Below are 23501 nucleotides of genomic sequence, written 5' to 3'. Positions count from 1 at the left end.
AGTGCTGGTGCAGATTCATAAAAGGTTAATTTGTAAGTTGAATCAGTAGTAAGGAAGGCAAATCCAATGTTGTCATTTATTTCAAGAGGATTAGAATACAAATTGCTGAGGCTCTATAAGGCGCTGGTCAGGCCGCATTTGGAATATTGTGAGCAAATTTGGGAAGAATGTGCTGGCTCTGGAGAGGGTCCAGAGGAGGTTTACGAGAATGATCCTGGGGATGATTGGGTGAACGTATGATGAGCGTTTGACGGCACTATTCCTGTACTCGCTGGAGTTTAATAGGATGAGGGGGGGACCACATTGAAACTTACTAAATAGTGAAAGGCCTGGATTGAGTGGATGTGGAGAGGATGTATCCACTAGTGGGAGAGTCTTGAACTTGAGGTCATAGCCTCAGAATAAAAATATGTCCTTTTAGAAAGGAGATGAGGAGAAGTGTCTTTAGTCAGAGGGTGTTGAATCTGTGGAGGCCAAGTTATTGGGTATTTTTAAGGTGAAGATTGACAGATTTTTGATTAAGCAGGGTGTCAAGAGTTATGGGAAGAAGGCAGGAGAATGAGGTTGAGAGGGAGAGATAGATCAGCCATAATTGAATGGGAGAGTAGACTTGATGGACTGATTGGCCTAATTCTGCTCCTATCACTTATGAATTGTATCTGAAACCACCTAAGCTTCTGTTTCAATGACTCCTGACATATCCAAGTGTTAGAACGTTTCTGGTGCTGTTGTAAGAACTGAATGTACAGCAGGTTGTTCATTTCCTTGCAATTAATTTTCTCTCCATGTTTATTTTCTCACTTCAGAGTATTCTGGTGTAATCGTTAATTCCATTACTTGGTGTGTGTGTGGCTCTCACATTCTGCAATGAATGATTCATGTTGCTGCAGTCTGACTAATATTTAATCTTTATTAAGCTGTTTGTGCCAACTAATTTCTAATTTCTCTGCTCTTATTCCTTCCCTGCCTTGTGTTCGTCTGTAGCTGATGCCCTTATTGCTTCCCACTCCTCTGCTGTGAATGACCATGAAGGTAAATGCCCCAGTTTCAGCACTGATGCCAAATATATGATAGGTGTTGTGCCGTGAGATGGGAGGGCAGAGGAAGGATCAGATACCATTGTTCGTTGTTCTGTTATTAATTGCAGGTTCGGTCGAGTTTAACACAACTTGGAAAAGTCTTATCAGTTTTAAGGTGTTTCTCAATACTGGAAAGTTGAATTGAAAGTTTAAATCTTTGAGCAAAGATGAACCTGAATGGAAAAACCTACAGCAGCTGTTATGGGCCTACCCCACTTAGGCGACTCTTTAGGCGACTGCCAGGGACTAGTTTTAAGGTAGACAAAATTGCTGGAGAAACTCAGCGGGTGAGGCAGCATCTATGGAGCGAAGGAAATAGGCAACGTTTCGGGCAGAAACCCTTCTTCAGACTTAAGGGTCTGTCCCACTTGGTGATTTTTTTTTCGTCGACTACCGGCATCATTGACTGACGTATCAGGTCACCGAAAAAGTCGTGGTGTGATGCGGCGGTGACATGGCGTGATGCGGCGTGATGCGGCGGTGACACGGCGTGATGCGGCGTGATGCGGCGTGATGCGGCGGTGACACGGCGTGATGCGGCATGATGATGTATTGACGCCCGGTGCTACCTCAAGTGTCGCCACATTTATTTTGGCCCCGCTGGATTTCTTTGGGCAACCCTGATACGTCAAACAATGACGCCGGCAGTCGCCGAAAAAAATCGGCAAGTGGGACAGGCCCTTTAATGGAATTCATCTGAAGCACCTGCCGGCAACCTACGACAGCAAACATTTTCGCCACTGTCGCCAAAAAATGTTCAACATGTTGAAAATTTTGTGGCAGTCGCCTGTAGTCGCCCAAAATATTGCCTAAGTGGGACCGGCCCATTACTGGTACCGCATACATTTTGAAAACTAGGTGGAATCTGCATGCGAGCTGATATAGTATGTTCTTCATATTTCCTTATGACATAAATGCAAGCGGTAGTACACAATAGCTAAATGATCTTGTGTAGCAGGGAATTGCAGATGCTGGTTTACACCGAAGATAGACACAAAATGCTGGAGTAACTCAGCAGTACAGACAACATCTCTGGAGAGAAGGAATGGGTGATGTTTCGGGACGTGACCCTTCTTCAGATTGAGAGTCAGGGTAGAATAGGGGTCGGCAACCTGCGGCCCAGGGCCGGATCCGGCCCGCAACCCGAAATCATCCGGCCCGCAGGCGTATTATTTTTCAATTAGCTTTCGCGGCCTGGGAACAGTAGCTAGTCCTGGGACGCGAGCTGATCTGGGAACTGCAGCTCGTCCCGGGGCATACAAGCGACCTGGGTGCTACAGCCAGTCCCGGGGCAGGCGAGGGACCTGGGCGCTACAGCCAGTCCCGGGGCAGGCAAGGGACCTGGGCGCTACAGCCAGTCCCGGGGCAGGCGAGCCGACCTGGGAACTGCAGGTGAAAACTGATGCGAAAAACAACACCAAGTGTCACACCATGGCGATAGATGTGGCCCGCCATCCACTCACAGACATGGCTCCTGGCCCCTATGCAGAACAAGGTTGTCAACCCCTGGCGAAGAGGATGACACAGAGATAAGGAAGTGTAAGGTGTGAGAACCTTATCTCCGTGACTCCCTCTCCCCGACTCTCAGTCTCAAGAAGGGTCTCGCGCTAAATGATCTTTCAGTGTATGGTGAAAACTGCAGAACCCTAAACGAGACACGAAGGCTTACAAGGAGAATGAGCAAACTCACACAAACAGCAGCAGGGATCAGGATTAAACCTGGATTGCCGGAGCTGTCAAATAGTACCATTCCTGTTGCCTGTATCACCCTCTTTATAAGCAGTGCCTGCATGTCCTTGCTCATATCATACAGCATAGATCATAGAACAGTACAGCACAGGAACAGGCCCTTCAGCCCACAATATCATGACTAACATGATGCCAATGTAAACTAATCTCCGCCCCCACAAAATCAATATCCCCCCATTCCCTGTATATCCATGTGCCTGCCTTAAAAGAGTGATCTTTGTAAGTAACAGAAGAGCTGATCAGTATATGATCAACGATATTACAACGATAAAGGGAATTATTTAGAATCACAAGGAAATGAAAGGGCGGTCACGGTGGCGCAGCGGTAGAGTTGCTGCCTTACTGCGCTTGCAGCGCCGGAAAACCGGGTTCGATCCCGACTACGGGTGCTGTCTGTACAGAGTTTGTGTGTTCTTCCCGCGACCTGCGTGGGTTTTTCTCCAAGATCTTCGGTTTCCTCCCACACTCCAAAGACGTGCAGGTTTGTAGGTTAATTGGGTTGGTAAATGTAAAAATTGTCCTTAGTGCATGTGGGATAGTGTTAATGTGCGGGGATCGCTGGTCGGTGCGGACCCGGTGGGCCGAAGGGCATGATTCCACGCTGTATCTCTAAACTAAACTAAAACAATGAAGCTCGTTTGCCTGCATTGTGATTTGAGATTTGATCAGGATGATCATTGTAAATGTATTTCTCAGTAGTTTTACAATGCAGATAACTCGTTTATTTATGTGTCTGTGCAGTTAATAACCGTTGATGTCCATCGTGGAAGGTTAACAACAGTAGCAAATAACAAGTCAAGAGTGTTTTATTGTCATGTGTCCCAGATAGAACGATGAAATTCTTACTTGCAGCAGCACAACAGAATATGTAAACAAAGTACACTGTAAACAATGTAATAAACGAGAAAGAAATCTCAGTGTGTATATGTATATATACATACACACATGTGAGTGAATATATATATATATTTAGGCAGACAGATAGATACAAAAAGCTGGAGTAACTCAGCGGGTCAGGCAACATCTCTGGAGAGAAGGAATGGGTGATATTTTGGGTCGAGACCCTACTTCAGACTGAGAGTCAGCGGAAAGGGAAATGAGAGATATAGACGGTGATGTAGAGAGATATAGAACAAGTGAATAAAAGATATATATCTTTCGGTTGAAGTGTTGAAGGTTGAAGTGAAAAGGCACTGCCTACAAATGGTTGGTTGGGGGGTTTGGGTTGAAGTGAAAAGGCACTGCCTGCAAATGGTTGTTTGTCTAAACGTGACAACTTCCTGTTTGCACTATATTGATTTTAGATAAAACGCTACCACTTATGGCTGTGATTTTTTGGCCATCTTACTCAGTCCCCCTCTGCTCATCAGGTGCAGAGGATTCTTCCCATCAATGAAAAACAAAAGTGTTATTAGTGTTTAAAAAATGTTGAGAAACTCTCTCCTGTCAATCATGCCATGAAGGCCACACCTTTTCCGGTGGGAGGGGGAGGGATTATAAAACCCGGAAGTGTGGGTGTGGCTCAGTCTCTGCATGATGGGGGAGGGAGAGGTCACGACTCTGTCTGAGCTGTGAATCAACTGAACACACTGAATGTCTACTGAACTGTGAGTGTGGTGTTTTGTGTGGTTTTATGGTGGTTGTTATGGTGGTTTCACCCTGCTTGAAATAGTATGAAACTGCATTTGAATGTGGTGGCCTTGCACCCTGCATGAAATAGTATGAAACTGCATTTGAATGTGGTGGCCTTGCACCCTGCATGAAATGGTATGAAACTGCACTTGAATTTGGTGGCCTTGCACCCTCCTTGAAGTGGTATGAAACTGCACTTGAATTTGGTGGCCTTGCACCCTGCTCGAAGAGGTAAGAAACTGCACTTGAATTTTGTGGCCTTGCACCCTGCTTGAAATGGTAGGAAAATGGATTTGAATTTGGTGGCCTCGCACTCTGCTTGAAATGGAATTTCAAGGAATAGCTGTGAGTCAACTGCCAGCCCACCAGCCGTGAGTGAGCTGCCAGCACATCAAGCTTGAGGGACTGAGCTGCCACCCCAAGAATCCATTTGGCCCACAATATCCATACTAGCCCTCTGCAGCCAACAACACCCATACCAGCCCCCCCCCCCCCCCCCCTGGCCACCAATATTGGAATTGGTGGAGAGGTGGAAAATTGCGTCGAGGGACCAGCCCTCCCGTGTGAACATAGGACCCAGCGGGTCCCACTTAGTCTAGTAACATATATAAATAACCAACTGAGTTGTAAAGTTGTAATTTTCTAACCTTTTAAGTTCAGCAAAACTATTTTCCTACTTCCTTCTTAAGCATATTGTGTCGTAGGGACAGATGTGCATATCCCTCTTGGTAACCATATGTTTGGGCTAGAAATGAAACTAAGATACATTTTACTGGCTAACTGGTGGATTAAAGCAGCCATTATACATAAATATTTCACTTGGCATATTGTTGGCAGTATATTCACAACATTGATCATTCTGTCACCAGCCTTGCCAATGAAGGAACTTTTCCATTATAACTGTTTTCCAAATGCTTTCTTTCCCCCAAATTAATAGGTTGCCTTCGCCCATGATGTATGGGAAAATATAAACATTAAAGACAGTATAATCTGATCCAAATATCACACTTCAAATGTTGTCATATTGTTATGAACACAGAATAATTTTAAAATGCCGTGTCCCATCACTGTTTCTTGACTTTAAGCTGCTTGCCAACTCCAAACTGCATTGTGCCTGAGGTATTGGAGCATTCCACATCTAATTTACTATGATGTTCACAGTCTACACACCATCCTTCACACGACAGACAAAGTGTAGCCGCACATTAGTAAGACTGCCATAGGCACATTCCTGATTGGCTAGAGTGTATGAGCTGCCTCTCGTTTGTCAGCCCCTGTATTAAGGTGGCCTTGGCACTGAGCTAGAAATGGGTGCGGGCTTCCTTAGTGAGGCATTGTCCTTGGAGGTTTACCAACTCTTCCTCCTCCACACCCACTTCCCCTTCTCCCTCCCCTTGCACTTGGAAGCAGAACAAATAGAAACCACTCAGTCCCTTTCACCATCAATGGGAATCGAACTGATCTATTACCTCAGACTTAATAAAGTCACACCTGCACCAACAGTCAATCCAACTCATGATGACTCTTTGCCCTCCCTCGTCCTGCCAATGAATGTGCAATCTCATCATTAAATAAGGAACTGCAGATGCTGGTTTACAGAAAAGGACACAAAGTGCTGGAGTAACTCGGCGGGTCAGGCAGCATCTCTAGATGAGTGATGTTTCATGGTGGGTCCCTTCTTCAGACTGATTGTGGTGGGGTGAGGGGGAATGGAAGCTGGAAGAGAGGAGGGGGAGGACAAAGCCTGGCAAGTGACATGTGGATACAGATGAGGGTTTTTTTTTGACAGGCAGATGATTGGGCAAAGGCTAGAGAGGAAATGATAAAACGTATAGGATTAAGAGAGAGGTTTTGCAACTTGTGAAGCCAGAGGAGGAATGGAGGGGAGAGAAGAAGACAGCTTCGAGGATGGTCACATGGAAGGGGTGGGGGAGGAGGGTTTGGTTAGTTACCTTAAATTGGAGAACTTAATGTTCATACTATTGGGTTGTAAGGTACTCAGAGAATATGGGGTGCTATTCCTCCAGTTTGCATGTGGCCTCACTCTGGCAATGGAGGAGGCCCGGGACGGAATGGGAATGGGTAGAGGAGTTAAAATGGTTAGCAACCAGTAGGCCTTGGCGGACCAAGTGTGAGTTTTCGGTGAAAACTTCGCGGAGTCTACACTTGATCTCGTCGATGTGCAAGAGGCCACGTCGGGAACACCAGATGCAGTAGATGAGGTAAGAGGAGGTGCAGGTGAACCTCTGACTCACCTGGAGGGACTGTCGGGCTCCCTGCATGGATGTGGGGGAAGAGGTGTAGGGACAGGTGTGACATCTCCTGCGGTTGCAGGGGAAGGCACCTGGGGAGGGGGTTGTTTTGGGTGGGAAGGGATGAGTGAACCAATGAGCTGCCAAGGGTGCCGTCTCTGGAAGGTGAAAAGGGGTGGAGATGGGAAGATGTGATTGGTGGTGAGATCAGGTTGTAGCTGGCGGGAATGTCGGAGAAAGATGTGTTGGATGCAGAGGCTAGTGGAATGAAAGGTGAAAATCAGGGAAACTTTATCCTTCGTCTGCCTGGTGTGGAGGGAGGGCGAGAACAGAACTATGAGATTTAGAGGAGACTTTGGTGATGGGTCCATCAATGAATACAGGAGGGAACCACGTTCACTAAAGTAAGAGGACGTCTCGGATGTCCTAGAATGGAAAGCCTTATCCTGAGAGCAAATATACTGCGGAGACGGCGAAGTTGAGAGTTGGGGATGGCGTCTTTGCACGAGACAGGGTAGGAGGAGTTGTGGACCGGATAACTGTGGGAGGCGGCGCATTTGTTGTAGACGTCAAACAATAAGGAGGTTTATGAAAATGATCCCAGGAATGAATGGGTTAATATATGACGAGTGTTTGACCACACTGGGCCTGTACTCGCTGGAGTTTAGAAGGATGAAGGGGTACCTAATTGAAACTTACCGAATAGTGAAAGGCTTGTATAGAGTGGATGTGGAGAGGACGTTTCCACTAGTGGGAGAGTCCAGAACCAGAGGTCATAGCCTCAGAATTAAAGGATGTTCCTTTCACAAGGAGATGAGGTGGGATTTTTGGGGTGGTGAATCTGTGGAATACTTTGCCACCGAAGGCTGTGGAGGTCGTCAATTGATATTTTTAAGGCAGAGATGGATAGATTCTTGATTAGTACAGGTGTCAGGGGTTATGGGGAGAAGGCAGGAGCATGGGGTTAGGAGGGAGAGATAGATCAGCCATGATTGAATGGCGAAGCAGACTTGATGGGCCAAATGGCCTAATTCTGCTCCTGTCACATGAACTGATATGTTCCCTGTGATGGAGACAGAAAGATCAGGAAAGGGGAGAGATGTTTCAGAGATAGTCCGGGTGAATTTGAGGGTAGCATGGAAATGAATGGTAAAGATAATGAAATGAATGAGTTCTGCATGATGTAGGAAGCAACTGATGCAGTTGTCAATGTAGCAGAGAAAGAAGCGGGTTCCAGTGTAAGTTTGGATCAAGGATTGTTCGATGTAACTAATAAAAAGGCATAGCTGGAGCCCATGTGAGTGGCCATGGCCACACTTTTGTCTTGAAGAAAGTGAGTCAATAGAGAAGCAATCACATCAAGTGAGTGAACACTGCACAAATGAACCTCTGAACAACCCTGAACAACTACATCCACTTAAACAACCTCACAAATTCAAACTGTTCCATGTTTCCTGAAAGACCGTCAAACCACAGCTTTATTTATTAAGATACACAAATATTACCAGAAGAACAAATCCTTGTAATACAATCTACTATCGCAATGTTTAAGAAACATTTATACAGGTACATGGATCGGACAGGTCTAAATCCCTGTCCCACGGTACGAGTTCATTCCAAGAGCTCTCCCGACTTTGCCCTGATTCGAACTCTGAGATTTACGGTAATGGCCACTCGTCGGTACTCGGGGCTCTCGTGGACATTTTTCCAACATGTTGAAAAATCTTCACGAGTCTTCCCGTGCTTACCTGCCGTTAGTGAGTCTTCCGGAGTGCCTGCCGTTAGCGATAAGGGACGTCCCCGAGCTCCGACGTACCCGCTACGTTCATTCTCCGTGCTTACAACGAGTTTGATTCTTTTTAAACTCGGGAGAGCTCTTGGAATGAACTCGTACCGTGGGACAGGGCTATTTGAGTGATAAGAGGCAAATGTAGAATAGGCAGGAGGGACTAGTGTCGATAGGACATGGTGGCCGATGTGGGTCGAAGGGCCAGTTTCCATGTTGAATTACTCTATGACACTAATAGAAAAATTAAATAATCACATTTCCAATGAAGTGAAGCAAACTTCCAAAATATTTTTTTCCATCTTTTAAAAGCTCCAACCCATACTTTAAATGTTTATGATCCATGATAAGCCCACAGCTTGAGCACTGGCAGCTACTTGCATTCAGGACGGCACGGTGGTGTAGCAGCAGAGTTGCTGCCTGACAGCGCTTGCAGCACCGGAGACCCGGGTTCCATCCCGACTGCGGGTGCTGTCTATACGGAGTTTGTACATTCTCCCCGTGACTGCAGGTCGGTGCGGACTCAGTGATTTGTTTGTGTGACTGACACCAAGGTTGCCAACAATCCAGAATTGAGTGGACCCTGTGTTTCAATGGAAAATTGCCTTGTGCTAGATTAATATGGGGAGAACTTTTAGCCTTTAGATTTTCCCATCCAGGACATGAAAATGAGCAATTAGGCAGCACGGCGTCGCAGTGGTAGAGTTACTGCCTTACAGCTGCAGGGACCAGGGTATGATCCTGACTATGGGTGCTGTCTGTACGGAGTTTGTACGTTCTCCCCGTGACCTGCGTGGGTTTTCTCCAAGATCTTCGGTTTCCTCCCACACTCCAAAGATGCACAGGTTTAGACAATAGACAATAGGTGCAGGAGTAGGCCATTCATTCATGGCTGATCATCCCCAATCAGTACCCCGTTCCGGCCTTCTCCCCATATCCCCCGACTCTGCTATTTTTAAGAGCCCTATCTAGCTCTTTCTTGAAAGCATCCAGAGAACCTGCCTCCACCGCCCTCTGAGGCAGAGAACCTGCCTCCACCGCCCTCTGAGAAGGTTTGTAGGTTGATTGGCTTGGTATGAATGTAAAATTATCCCTAGTGTGTGTAGGATAGTGTTAGTGTGCGGGGATCGCCAGTTGACGTGTATCCGGTGGGCAGAAGGGCCTGTTTCTGTGCTGTAACTCTAAACTGAACAACTATAGACCTGCAAGTTGAGTACAGGACCTGGAAATTATAAGACCCACAAATAAACTTAAGTTTCCTCAAACCAAAATGCATGATTTTAACAGAAACTTCTTGGAACTGCTTTGAAGAAACAAGCAGTGAGATAGACCCAGTCTGAAAGACCAGTAACGACCAACATTATATCTGTATCCAAGCAAGCTGTCGCTTGATTATTACAGCTGGAGGCGAAAGGGGGTAGGAGGAAAGAGACAGGAAAGGGACACGATCAGAATCAAGGGGGAGATAAAAGGATATCTGGTGGGGGTGGGGAGAGTGAGAGGGGAGGGAGGATGAAGGGAGAGAAAAAGTAGAATTGCTGTCACTCTCTGTTAGAAGTGAAGTCCTGTATTGGCCGCCTAGTAGAATTTCTGTTGGAAATTCCCTATTTTCCGCAAGGTTCCTTGATCTGTAAAGTTCACGTCCAGTCCAGTCTTAAGCTGTATGACTCCAGGGCAACATTTACCACTGAAGCACCTGATTGGTTATTGCTTGCTGCTGACCTCCCTACAACTTGAAGCTATATTTCACCCGATCCTCCCAGGAGGATCTTCCGAAAGGCATCAGGCACGGAGGCACAGCGGTCGAGTTGCAGACTCACAGCACCAGAGACCCGGGTTCGATCCTGACTATGGGTGCTGTCTGTACGGAGTTTGTACGTTCTCCCCGTGACCTGCGTGGGTTTTTCTCCAAGATTGCCGGTTTCCTCTCGCACTCCAAAGGGGGTTGGGAGATTGCAACCTTCACGTGGTCTGCCCTGTTTCGACGAATGCAATCAACCTGGCGTGCACAATCAAATAAGATCAAATAGAACAAGTTGTCCTACAACTTTAGGCTGTGCACGCCATACACAAGAAGACACTCCAAAGACGTATATGTTTGTAGGTTAATTGGCTTAGTATAATAAAATTGTCCTTAATGTGTGTAGGATAGTGTTAATGTGCGGGAATCGCTGGTCGGCACGGACTCAGTGGGCCGAAGGGCCTGTTTCCGTGCTGTATCTCTTAACTAAAGGACCCTATCCATAAAGGCAGAGCAGGCAGCACCCCAGTCCATTCCACCCACAAGTTGAAGAGACAGGAAGTCTGTCTACTCACAGTTAACACTGTTAGCCACAAACATTCCAGGAAAACTATTTGTAGTAAGTGGTATGGGCGGCATGGTGGCGCAGCGATAGTTGCTGCCTTACATCGCCAGAGACTCAGGTTCAATCCTGGCTACGGGCGCTGTCTGTACAGAATTTGTACGTTCCGCCCAGGACCTGCGTAGGTTTTCTCCGAGAACTTTGATTTCCTCCCACACTCCAAAGAAGTACTGGTTTGTAGGTTAATTGGCTTGGTATATATGTAAAAGTTGCCCTAGTGTAGGATAGTGTTGATAGACAATAGGTGCAGGAGTAGGCCATTCAGCCCTTCGAGCCAGCATCGCCATTCAATGTGATCATGGATGATCATCCACAATCAGTACCCCGGTCCTGCCTTCTCACTATATCCCCTGACTCCGCTATCTTCAAGAGCTCTATCTAACTCTCTCTTGAAAGCATCCAGGGAATTGGCCTCCACTGCCTTCTATGGCAGGGAATTCCACAGATTCACAACTCTCTGGGTGAAAAGGTTTTCCTCATCTCCGTTTTAAACGGTCTACCCCTTATTCTTAAACTGTGGCCCCTGGTTCTGGACTCCCCCAACATCGGGAACATGTTTCCTGCCTCCAACGTGCCCAAACCCTTAATAAACCTATAAGTCTCAATACGAATCCCTCTCATCCTTCTAAATTCCAGAGTATACAAGCCCAGCCACTGGGGATGTACAGGGAGTGCTGGTCGGTGTTGAGTCAGTGGGCCGAAGGGCCTGTTTCTGTGCTGTATCTCTAAACTAAATTATAGGAAGGAACTGCAGATGCCGGGTTACACCAAAGATAGACACAAAATGCTGAAGTAACTCAGCGGGTCTTTCTGGGGAGAAGGAATGGTTGATGTTTCGGGTTGAGGCCCTTCTTCAGACTGAGAGTCAATGGAGATGGAAACTGGAGATATGCTACACACAGAATGAAAGGTGTAAAAATGACAGATCAAAGCAGATGATAGAAACATAGAAAAATAGGTGTAGGAGTAGGCCATTCAGCCCTTCGAGCCAGCACCGCCATTCAATAAGATCATAGCTGATCAACTAATATCAGTATCCCATTCCTGCTTTCTCCCCATATCCCTTGATTCCTTTAGCCCTATGGGCTAAATCTAATTCTCTCTTGAAAACATCCAGTGAATTGGCCTCCACTGCCGTCTGTGATCAAGGTGCTTTAAATATAAGACAAGCATGAACTTCGGTAGATCAGCATTTGGGGACAAATGGATAGAGCTCTACCGATTAGTCATCAGGCAAAGCTCAGCCTAGAGTCATGATTGGGAACCCAAACTATCTGTGACCACATAGTTGCGAAATAAAACCTCTGAAGTGATGTCCATCGAGCACCAGCGCGCAGCTTTTCATTGTTTTCGTAACGCAAATGAATGGCGGAACTGGAAGTAATTCACCTAAGGTGTGCAATTCCTAGTTATGCCCCTGTCCCACTTAGGCGATTATTTATGTGACTAGCCTGTTGCCACATGGTTGCCGGGTGTCGACTGTATGATCGTGAATAGTCTCATCAGTCGCCCTAAAAATCGTAGCGTTTTCCTGATCGCCGTGGATTTTGAAATGTTCAGAACTTTTCGGCGACAGTTGGCTTGACGCCAATGAGCGTAACTTGACATCTCCTGATGTAGGTGCTGTCGTAGGTTGTCGCCAGGATGACGTAGGTTGTCGCCGGGCGCTGACTTCGTTGAATTCTATTGGCGACTACCTACGTCAACCTCCATCAACTGGCGACAGGTACCGGCGACTGAATTGTCTTACCTTGTCGTAGCTTGTCGCGGGTGGACGTAGGTTGTCGTAGGTGTGGTCGTAGGTGGACGTCCTAATGGGTCGCCGGTTGTCGGTAGCTTGCCGTAGCTTGACGTCAACTAGGTGGTAGGTTGTTGTAGACATTGTCGTAGACATTGTCGTAGGGAGGGGGGGTCCAGTCCGGAAGTGGCGGCGCTGTTAACAGCTGCGGCTCGCCTGCAGTCCGTCTGTCTTTACTTTTTTCTGTTGTTTTTTTGTCTTGTTTTGGTTAAGTTTTAGTTTGTTGGGTTGTGTTAGAGGGGGTGAAACATGTTCTCTGCTCTTCCTTCGGGGGAATGCGACTTTTTCGTGTCGTATCCCCCTTCTCTGCCTCCGTCTGCGCTGAGGCCTAATGGCAGAGCTGGCGGCCTCCAACCTGCGACTGACCCCGAGGCTCCGGAGGCAGAGCCAGCCAGGACTCACCAACGAGAGGCTGGCCGTCTTCGGGGCTAAGGCAGCGTTGGCCCGACTTGCTGGTGCGGCGTTCTGGCTTTCGACGGTGGCCTGGAGCTGATGCAGCGGGGCTCGGAGCTGAGACTGCGGGACCCGGAGCTGGGGCAGCGGCCTGGAGCTGGGGTGGCTGCCCGGAGCTGGGGCAGCGGCCCGGAGCTGGGGCGGCGGCCCGGATCTGGGGCGACGACCCGGAGCTGGGGCGGCGGCCCGGAGCAGAGACTGCGGGACCCGGAGCTGGGGCGGCGGCCTGGAGCTGGGGCGGCGGAGCTGGGGCGGCGGCCCGGAGCGGAGACTGCGGGACCCGGAGCTGGGGCGGCGGCCCGGAGCGGAGACTGCAGGACCCGGAGCTGGGGCGGCGGCCTGGAGCTGGGGCGGCGGCCCGAAGCTGATGCTGTGGCAGGCCGTCTCGGAGCGGAGACGGCGTTCCGGCTTTCGGCGGCGGCGACATCACCACGGAGGTCCGCTGAACTGGAGGACGGCATCTTCGGCCTGGCTCGATCGCCTCAGCGCAGAGGGAGAACAAGGAGGGAAAGAGACGGAGACTAAGACTTTGCCTCCATCACAGTGAGGATGTGCTTGGTGAACTCACTGTGGTGGATGTTTAATTTGTGTTTATTGTATGTTTTGTTATTATTGATTCTGTGTATGACTGCAGGCAACATAATTTCGTTCAGACCGAAAGGTCTGAATGACAATAAAGGAATCTAATTCTAATTCCAGTCGCCGTTTTTTCGGCAACCTGCTACGACCGTGACAGTCGCCAAAAAAAATGTGGCAAAGTGGGACAGGCCCATTAGGCCATGATTGACATTGCTAGTTTGTTGTCATTGTACCGTATAGCCCACAAATCCATATAACACCTTACAAACCACTTTACAGAGAAAGGTTTCCTACATTCCTGCTTCCTTCAACATTTTCTCTTTCAAAACTTTACTGATCCCAACCTGATTGCATCGAGTCGTGTTCGCCCGACACCCTTGCACATTAAGTCTGGAGTAGCTCAGCGGGTCAGGCAGCATCTCTGGAGAAAAGCTAAGGGTGGCATTCTTCAGTCTGAAGAAGGGTTACGACCCAAAACCTTACTCATCCATTTTCTCCAGAGATGCTGCCCGACCCGCTGAGGTACTCCAGCACTTTGTGTCTATCTTCTATCAATGCAAATTGGAGGAACAACACCTCATATTTTGCTTGGGTAGTTTACATCCCAGTGGCATGAACATTGACTTCTCTAACTTCAGATAGCCCTTGCTTTCCCTCTCTATCCCCTCCCCCTTCCCAGTTCTCCCACTGGTCCCACTGCCTCTGCCTACATTCTATCTTTGTCCCGCCCCCTCCCTGACATCATCTGAAGAACGGTCTTGACCCGAAACATCGGCCATTCCTTCTCTGCAGAGATGTTGCCTGACCCGCTGAGTTACTCCAGCATTTTGTGTCTATCTTCGATCTATAAACCAGCATCTGCAGTTCTTTCTTACACATGCTTTTTAGTTTAGTTTAGTTTGGAGATACAACACGGAAAAAGGCCCTTCAGCGCACCGAGTTCACACCGACCAACAATCCCCGCAGATTAACGCTATCCCACGTACAAGCCAATTAACCAACAAACCTGTATGTCTATGCAGTGTGACAGGAAACCGGATCCCGAAGAAAACCCACGCAGGTCACGGGGAGAATGTACCTACTCTGTACAGACAGTCAGGATCGAGCCCGGGTCGCTGGCGGCGGCATCTCTCCTGCTGCGCCACCGTGCCGCCCATTCTGATCTGTGCACCTGTTTTTAGTTGTTCCATCAATGTACACTGGGCCATCACCAATCTTGACCAGAAGCTCCCCCCATCCATCCCAGACTCTGCTTCTCTGCCCTGTTCTCTTCATTACGATTTTGTTTTGTTTGACTAGACTTTTGCCCATCTATCCTACTGCCTCCAGTCAAGGCTTTGCTCTGTAATAGGCCTTGGAATATATTACTATGTTAAGGGCCCCATATAAATACTCTGTCATTCCTGTGTTCCTCTGTACAATCGTTTTAGCTCGCCATTAACTCATTTATTCCAAGAATGTACAATGAAACTGAAGTATTTGTATATGTACTTTACTTTTGGAAGCATTAATTTCCTATATATGTATTGCCTGTGAGTCATAGAAACATGTCCTTCAAGAAGTAGAGCTATTTTATTGTCTGTGAGCAGGATCCTTTGATCCTTTCAAAATTCTTTCAGTGGAAAGGCTCATAGTCCAACACACCATAACAAAGGAGACAGGAGATTTTCTGTAAATAATATAAAATTGCAAATGAATATAAAATTGCAGATCCATTCCAAATAATAACCAAGGATATCACGTGTGAGAGAGAGAAATACTGCTTGGGGGGGGGGAAGTAAGGATTTATAAAATTCCATTTGTCTCTTCAGCTGATCCTCAAACCCAGACATTGTGGATCCAATTTCCAATACTGGAATAATATTTGTTTTATGAAGTTAATAGCTGGCTGATAATTAAATGACTCGGGCAGAGTTGGCCAGATGGTTCTCTGAACTACAAACACAATGGTATGTGCTGCCCAACCCTACAGAGTATAGTCATACCTGTCAGTAGAAATATAGAAACATAGAAAATAGGTGCAGGAGTAGGCCGTTTAGCCCTTCGAGCCAGCAATATGATCATGGCTGTTCATCCAAAATCAGTACCCCGTTCCTGGTTTCTCCCCATAGCCCTTGATTCCATTAGCTCTAAGAGCTAATGGGCCAGTCCCACTGTACGAGCTAATTCAAGAATTCTCCCGTGTTTCCCCTGATTCGAACTCGGAGAATTACGGTAATAGCCGCTCGTAGGTACTCGGGGCTCTCGTGGACATTTTTCAACATGTTGAAAAATCACGAGCTTACCGCGTTTCCCGAGTACCTGCCGTTAGCGTTACGAGACACTAAGAGACGTCCCGAGCTCCGACGTACCCGCTACGTACATTCTACGTGCTTACCATGAGTTAGATTTTTTTTTTTAACTCGGGAGAGCTCTTGAATTAGCTCGTACAGTGGGACAGCCCCTTTAATCTAACTCTCTCTTGAAAACCTCCAGTGAATTGGCCTCCGCTGCCTTCTGTGGCAGAATTCCACAGATTCACAATTCTGGGTGAAAAAGATTTTCCTCATCTCAGTCCTAAATGGCTTACCCCTTATTCTTAAACTGTGACTTCTGGTTCTTGTCTCCCCCAACATGGGGAACATTTTTCCTGCCCTAGCCTGCCCAATCCCATAAGAATTTTATATGTTTCTATAAGATACCCTCTCATCCTTCTAAATTCCAGTGAATATGAGCCCAGTCGATCCATTCTCTCATCATATGTCAGTCCCGCCATCCTGGGAATTAACCTGGTGAACCTACGCTGCACTACCTCAATAGCAAGAATGACCTTCCTCAAATTAGGAGCCCAAAACTGTACACAATATGTACATGTACATTTATGGCCACCTACTAATGCTGTATTAAAATGCCTGCACAAAACAAATATTAAAATTGTTCCTCAGGTCAGTGGCATATGTGGGGAGAGAATTGAAGTGAACCTTCAGATTGATAATCTTTTGTCAGAGCGGCCTGACCAGCAGACTAGGCCTCCACTTGAAGAATGGGAACCTTTGCCACTCTCTGGAATGTCTAACCTGTTTTACCTTGAAGACAGATGAACCCTTGATGTGAAATCATTTTGATTATATGTTGTGTAGGAAGGAACTGCAGATGCTGGTTTAAACCAAATATAGACACAAAAGGCTGGAGTAACTCAGCTGGTCAGGCAGCATCTCTAGAGAAAAGGTGACAATTTGGGTTTGAAGTAGGGTCTCGACGAAAAACGTCATCTTTTCTCCAGAGATGCTTTCTGATCTGCTGAGTTACTCCAGCTTTTTGTGCCTATCATTGATTACAAGTTGATCAGTTTGTTTTAAAACAGAAAAAAACATAATTTACCATTCAGTGTCTGGTAGGAAATGAGCTAAAACGATAACATTGTCCAATAGCTTTAGAGTTTCGAACAGCCTATTTTCAGTAAATAATGTGCATTCCCGCAATGCACCTGAATGGAGAACTTACATGGACTTTATCACGGATAGAGGTTATACATGATGGCAAGACAATGTTTAAAAATGTTGTGCGTGCTTAATTGGACTGCTTGCTCCTGCTGATGAGAAAACAGTCTGAGTGCCTCCTATCTGTCGGTGAGACCAAGTGCAGGCTCGGCGATCGTTTCACTGAACACCTCCGCTCAGTCCGTATTAACCTACCTGATCTCCCGGTTGCTAAACACTTTAACTCACAATTCCCAATCTGACCTTTCTGTCCTGGGCCTCCTCCATTGTCAGAGTGAGGCCCAGCGCAAATTGGAGGAACAGCACCTCATATTTTGCTTGGGCAGCTTACACCCCAGCGGTATGAACATTGACTTCTCCAACTTCAAGTAACCCTTGCTTTCTCTCTCTCTGCATCCCTCCTCCATCCTAGTTCTCTGACTAGTCTGACTGTCCCCCTGATGACATTTTATCTTTGTACGCTTCGTTGTCAACTACCCTTAGCTAACAATGATCTGTTCTACATTCTCCTTGAGCGTTCGTCCCCTTTTATATCTCGTTTTCACACCTTACCCTTCCATATCTCAGTCTCCCTCTTCCTTGACTCTCAGTCAGACGAAGGGTCTCGACCCAAAACGTCACCCATCCCTTCTATCCAGAGATGCTGCCTGTCCTGCTGGGTTACTCCAGCTATTGTGTCTATCTTTAGCCTGAGTGAGGTATGAGTTTAAGGCTTATCGCTTCCTGTGCTTGCACACGTGCTGACTGATAATGGTTCAACTACAGGGAACTGGATATGCTTGGCAACCCCCTCCACCATTCCCACCACATCCACCACTGGACTCTGCTTCTATCTCTTCACCATATATTAATCAATCACGATCTTCTACGCCTCTATCAAATCTCTTCTCAGCCTCTAATCGAAACAGTACCACACCAATTTCTAAACTATTGGCCCAAGACCATATCCCTGGAACCATCCTATTCAATCTTCTTACCCTTACGCTCACAAGGACTTTCACGTCCTTTTTAAAAGTAAGTGACCAGAATTAGACACTCTTTAGTCAGAGGGTGGAATTCATTGCCACAGAAGCCTGTGGAGCCCATGTCAATGGATATTTTTAAGGCAGAGATAGATATATTCTTGATTAGTACGGGTGTCAGGGGTTATGGGGAGAAGGCAGGAGAACGGGGTTAGACGGGAGAGATAGATCAGCCATGATTGAATGGCAGAGTAGACTTGATGGGCCGAATGGCCTAATTCTGCTCCTATCATTTTGAATTTATGACACAATGGTGCAGTTGTGACTTGGTTATTGTCCAACATAACCTTTGCATTCTTAAATCTGTGCCTCCAAGGTACAATTTGCATTATAAACCACTCAACATTGCCTTCAGGGATTCATGCACTAATCCACACAGGTCCTCGTTGCTTTGAACAATGCCAATTAATCTCGACTGTTCCTCATTCATTTATTTCCAAAATATATCACATCACACTTGGTGTCAAATTGCTTGTGATACTTGTCTACCGTTCACCCAGTCTTCTGGTTCTCTTGCTATTCATATTGTCCTCACTGTTCACTGTACTTTTAAAGAATGTGTCATTTGGAAATTTGGAAATTTAGCATTGCACATTCATATATCTAATTCATATCAAAACTTATATCAAACAGTCTACCATACTCCAGTCTGAAAAACAAGCATTGCTTCTGCAGCAGATTTTTCATTTTTCCCATTTATCACCATGTACTTCTTCTGATGTTTAGTTTAGTTTAGTTTAGAGATACAGCACGGAAACAGGACCTTCGGCCCACCGAGTCCGTACTGACCAGCGATCCCCGCACAATAACATTACCCTACACACACTAGGGACAATTTTACATTAATACCAAGCCAACTAACCTACAAACCTGTACGTCTTTGGACAGGGCCGGCCTTAGGAGGTGCGGGGCCCAATTGGGAACAATTTTGGTGAGCCCCAGGTTCTCAGCCAAGGTCTGTAGAATCATAGAAATATAAATAAAGTCTATTATAGACTTTATATCTCTATGCTAGAATGGAAAGTAATCAAAATGTGCGCTTAAAAAGTGCCGGCTAGTTAATGGACCAAACAGATCTAAGCTACATTTTAATATAAAATTGCATACATGTAAGCCTACAAGTAACAAACAAAATGTGTAGATCACCTCTGAAAAGTGCAGTTACAATACCACTTGTTTTAGTGACTGTGAAATGAAAAAAAAGTAATTTAATTAACTAGATCCTGGAAGACCAATAACTATTGGCGAAAAACCAGTTCAGGCATCAAATTTTGGGCTGAAGCACGGCGACTGGAGGGGCGGGAGCGCTGCCCCGGGACCGTGAGGGAATGACCCACCTCCCCCTCTCCCCCTCTCCCCCTTCTCCATTCCCCCTCACACCCCCCTCCACGTCTACCCCTTTCTTCCCCCTCCACCCCTCTACTTTCTCTCCACCCCTCTCTCCCCCCGAACTACCGGAGCCAAGAGTAGATTACTCTGGCACGGGGCCCCCTTAGGCGCGGGGCCCAATTGGTCCAATTGGCTTAAGGCCTGCCTTTGGAGTGTGGGAGGAAACTGAAGATCTGGGAGAAAACCCATGCAGGTTACGGGGAGAACGTGCAAACCCCATACAGACAGCACCCGTAGTCAGGATCGAACCCGGGTCTCTGGCGTTACTGCCAGAAGTAAGACAGTAGCTCTACCACTGCACCATTGTGCCACCCTTCTGCTTTTAAATGTCTCTGCATTTAAATAAATCTTTTGCCTGGACTGCCTCAGCCCCTTTCAATTCTTCTTTAAAGGCTTCAAGGCAAGTTCAGCCGAGTTTCCAATAACAAATCATGCTTGCAGCAGCATCACAGGCACATGCAGACACAAATACACACAGGCACAAATACACACAAAACCAAATTATATATAAACAGACGGTGCAAAATAAAACAAGATAACATTGCAAAAACACAACTAGAAAACAACAGGTCTATAGCAGTTCAAGAGGTGGACTATAGTGTTCCGTTGTTGCGATATCATTAAGGTTGGCCAGGTTAATTCAACAACCCGATGGTTGACAATCCATGGAGGCCACATGTTCTGTTTTCTGCAAACCAATAATCTGCAAATACTGGAAATCTTAACTAAACACAGAAACACTGGAAACACTAATGGGTCAGGCACCAAAGTGGAAAGAAACACAGAGATGATGGTTCTCGTCAAGACCCCTTCATCTGAAACGGGAAAGGTGGTAAAGAAGTTAGCTTCCATTTGCAGGAAGAGTGGGCTAAGGTAGTGTTATAACAGCATTTTAATTTTTAACTATTGTATTCCCATATGTCTTCCCGCCCACACTTTTTGTTTTAAATTGAGTTAGTCAATAGACAATAGACAATAGGTGCAGGAGTAGGCCATTTGGCCCTTCGAGCCAGCACCGCCATTCAATGTGATCATGGCTGATCATCCCCAATCAGTACCCCGTTCCTGCCTTCTCCCCATATCCCCTGACTCCGCTATTTTTAAGAGCCTTATCTAGCTCACTCTTGAAAGTATCCAGAGAACCTGCCTCCACCGCCCTCTGAGGCAGAGGATTCCACAGACTCATCACTCTCTGTGAGAAAAAGTGTTTCCTCGTCTCCGTTCTAAATGGCTTACCCCTTATTCTTAAACTGTGGCCCCTGGTTCTGGACTCCCCCAACATCGGGAACATGTTTCCCGCCTCTAGTCTGTCCAAGCCCTTAGTCAAAGCACAATTTGCCTTTAACAGAAGAAAGACACAAAATACTGCAGTAACTCAGTGGGACCGGCAGCATCCCTGGAGAGAAGCAAATGGGTGACATTTCGGGTCGAGACCGTTCTTCAGACCTCTAACAGATCTATACTGGCACTCATTCATCAAACATTATAAACCAAAGCATAAACTACATTAACCAGATTTTAAAATGATACTGGAAGATTGTTATCATTCAATCTTCACATCCAGGGATGAATGAAAAATATCTGTCTAGTATATGCTTTGGATTATTTCAGTAGTCACATGAGTTGTCAGTGACTTGAAAATTGCTTTGCGAATTATATGATCAGGAGCCTGGTTTGATTACATTCTACGTGTAATGTGAAATTTGATAGTAATAATCTGCCCTTTCCTTTCCAGACAATATCCTCGATGACCGACCTGAAACCAAGCCTGCAAGTGATAAATTCCACTTTGAGTACACAGAAGAAACTCCACGCAGAATTAAGAAAATATCATCGGACGCAATGTTGCTCAGCAAAGGAAAGACAAAGCAAAAAAGATTTATTGTGAGAAATGACACATGTACTCTCTATTTAGAATCACAGTTGGCTGTAATTCATCAATCTGGAAATGTCAGAAAATAGTAATATTACCTTTTGTAATGTATGTCAGAAGCAAGAACATTTTTGATGAGGTATCTAAGAAAATGAATGAATGAATGAATGAATAATTTTACTTCGGAGTCACGTGAGTGACTACGTGAAGAACCCGTCCAGCACGCATGCGCGACATGAGCGTTCAGGCAGATGCAACAGCGATGAACGGGAGTATGGGCGCTCCCGCTACAAGCCTGAAGGAATGGACCGTTAGGTAAGTACTTACCCACAGGTTCAAACTCACAACTTTGCTCCTCTTTGTGCACCAGGGGAAACTGGAGACAGCAAAGCAGTACAGAGGGAAGCCGCCCCCGTTCGACTCCAGGGAAGGAGCGTTCCGTCAGTGGAGGGGGGAGAGGCGGCACCTGGACTGCACACGCTGCGGTCCACAGTCAGGGTACTGAACCGATGCCCAGTCCGCTAACAGCTGTCTGACCAACAGCAGCGGACTGGAGGGAAACTCAAAAACCGGCCGGTAATCCCTGCATACTCCCGACAAGGAGACTCGCCGCCCGAGAACGGCAGAAATGCCGCCCGAAAACGGCAGACAGCCTCTAGAGCAAAGTCAGCACCAAACCTCGGGCTGGAGACAGACACGGAAGATGGAACCAGCACTTCAAACTACCGCCCGAGAGCAAGTAAGTGTCTGGTCTCCAAGCCTAGAGAAAGGTCATGGAGTAAAAACTCCAGCAAGACTTGCCTCAGGAGCTGGGGCAAGCTCGCCAAGGGAGCATAACACTCCCGCTCCAGTGCACTAACAGCACTGGCCATCTCCCTCATCAGAGGGATCGATGGCGACCAGGGCTGGGCTGGTCAAGAAGAGGGGTCACTGGCTGAACAACATCGGGAGTATGCTTGAGGTACAGGATCAGGGAGCTGCTGGGTGTGGCCGCTATGTGGCTCCACCACTAGCGAGATGGCTTTTCAGTCTCAACTGACGGCCAGCTTACTACCTGTCTTTCCAAAAAACCTGTCCAAGACAGGTGGTCATGAGGCGTTGGATTTTATCACGCCTCCCCTAAATTGCATTTACTCAAAGTGCCTACCATTATTGTGGGTACATTGAGCAGGGCATTTAAAAACCCAAATATCTTAAATTGCATTTGATACCCCTGACGTCAGCTATCATTTTCGCATGCTCATTCCAGAGGGGCAGGGTAGTATGGCAAAACACCTGATCCTACTGTTCAACACAGTATGCTCCACAACTTCTCGAAGGAAGTCATAAAACCTGCCCTTAACCTAAAAAATTCACAGGACTGTGAGAATGCCGACCTCACAACCACAGATCCTGCTATCTGGTAAATTTACCAAATCAAGTCTAAAAACTGGACGAAATATCCAAGATATTCGGCATCATGAGGGCAGGGCCTGGAATGAGCAAACCACACAAAACCAGACAGCAGTACCTCCATGCGTCCACCAGTAGGCGTCTACTTAATGGTACTGGTGAAAGCTCGGGGCCCGCATGCCAGTCCCTGTAAGCCTTTTCAGGCCAGGGTCCAGAGCAGGCTTCATGGAAAATGCGCCACCCCCCAACAACACCATCCTGACAGACAAGGAACCAGAAACCGAAGAAATTAACACACCACTAAACAACAGTGGAGGTAGGTGAGTATGGTTCCTACCATCACATAAAAGGCGAAGGGTTTGTACTAACAGGGGGGGGAGGGGGGGGGGAGAATCACACCTGGGTTGGAAGCATGAAGAACTATCACACTTGGTAGTTATATACCAAAAGTATTCAAGGATAAAAATTGAATTAAGAAACTTGCCACCAGTTCAGCATGCACCCCAAAGGGGTCTACCCTCCCACTAAAAAAGAACATGAGGGACTAGCTAACTGGAGAAGATATACAAAGGGGTCATAAAGAAGTCTAATATGAACATTTGGTACCAAAAAACCCAAAGATGGTGAATGTCGCACCATCATTGACTTAACCACT

General features: G+C 46.7%; 1 protein-coding gene across 1 annotated transcript in view; it reads left to right on the top strand.

The window, feature by feature from the left end:
- plce1 (phospholipase C epsilon 1) overlaps positions 1–23501 on the top strand; it is a 278074-nt gene that overhangs the window by 184065 nt on the left and 70508 nt on the right. The window contains exon 20 of the mRNA XM_033034737.1: positions 21317–21465. Within this exon, the coding sequence (XP_032890628.1) occupies positions 21317–21465 (149 nt within the window). The remainder of the gene's footprint in view (positions 1–21316; positions 21466–23501) is intronic.

Source organism: Amblyraja radiata, chromosome 15 (assembly GCF_010909765.2).
Source record: "Amblyraja radiata isolate CabotCenter1 chromosome 15, sAmbRad1.1.pri, whole genome shotgun sequence".
In the NCBI taxonomy this organism is placed as follows: domain Eukaryota; kingdom Metazoa; phylum Chordata; class Chondrichthyes; order Rajiformes; family Rajidae; genus Amblyraja; species Amblyraja radiata.
The sequence above is the reverse complement of the archived record's forward strand: the minus strand, read 5'-3'. Positions and strand labels throughout refer to the sequence as shown.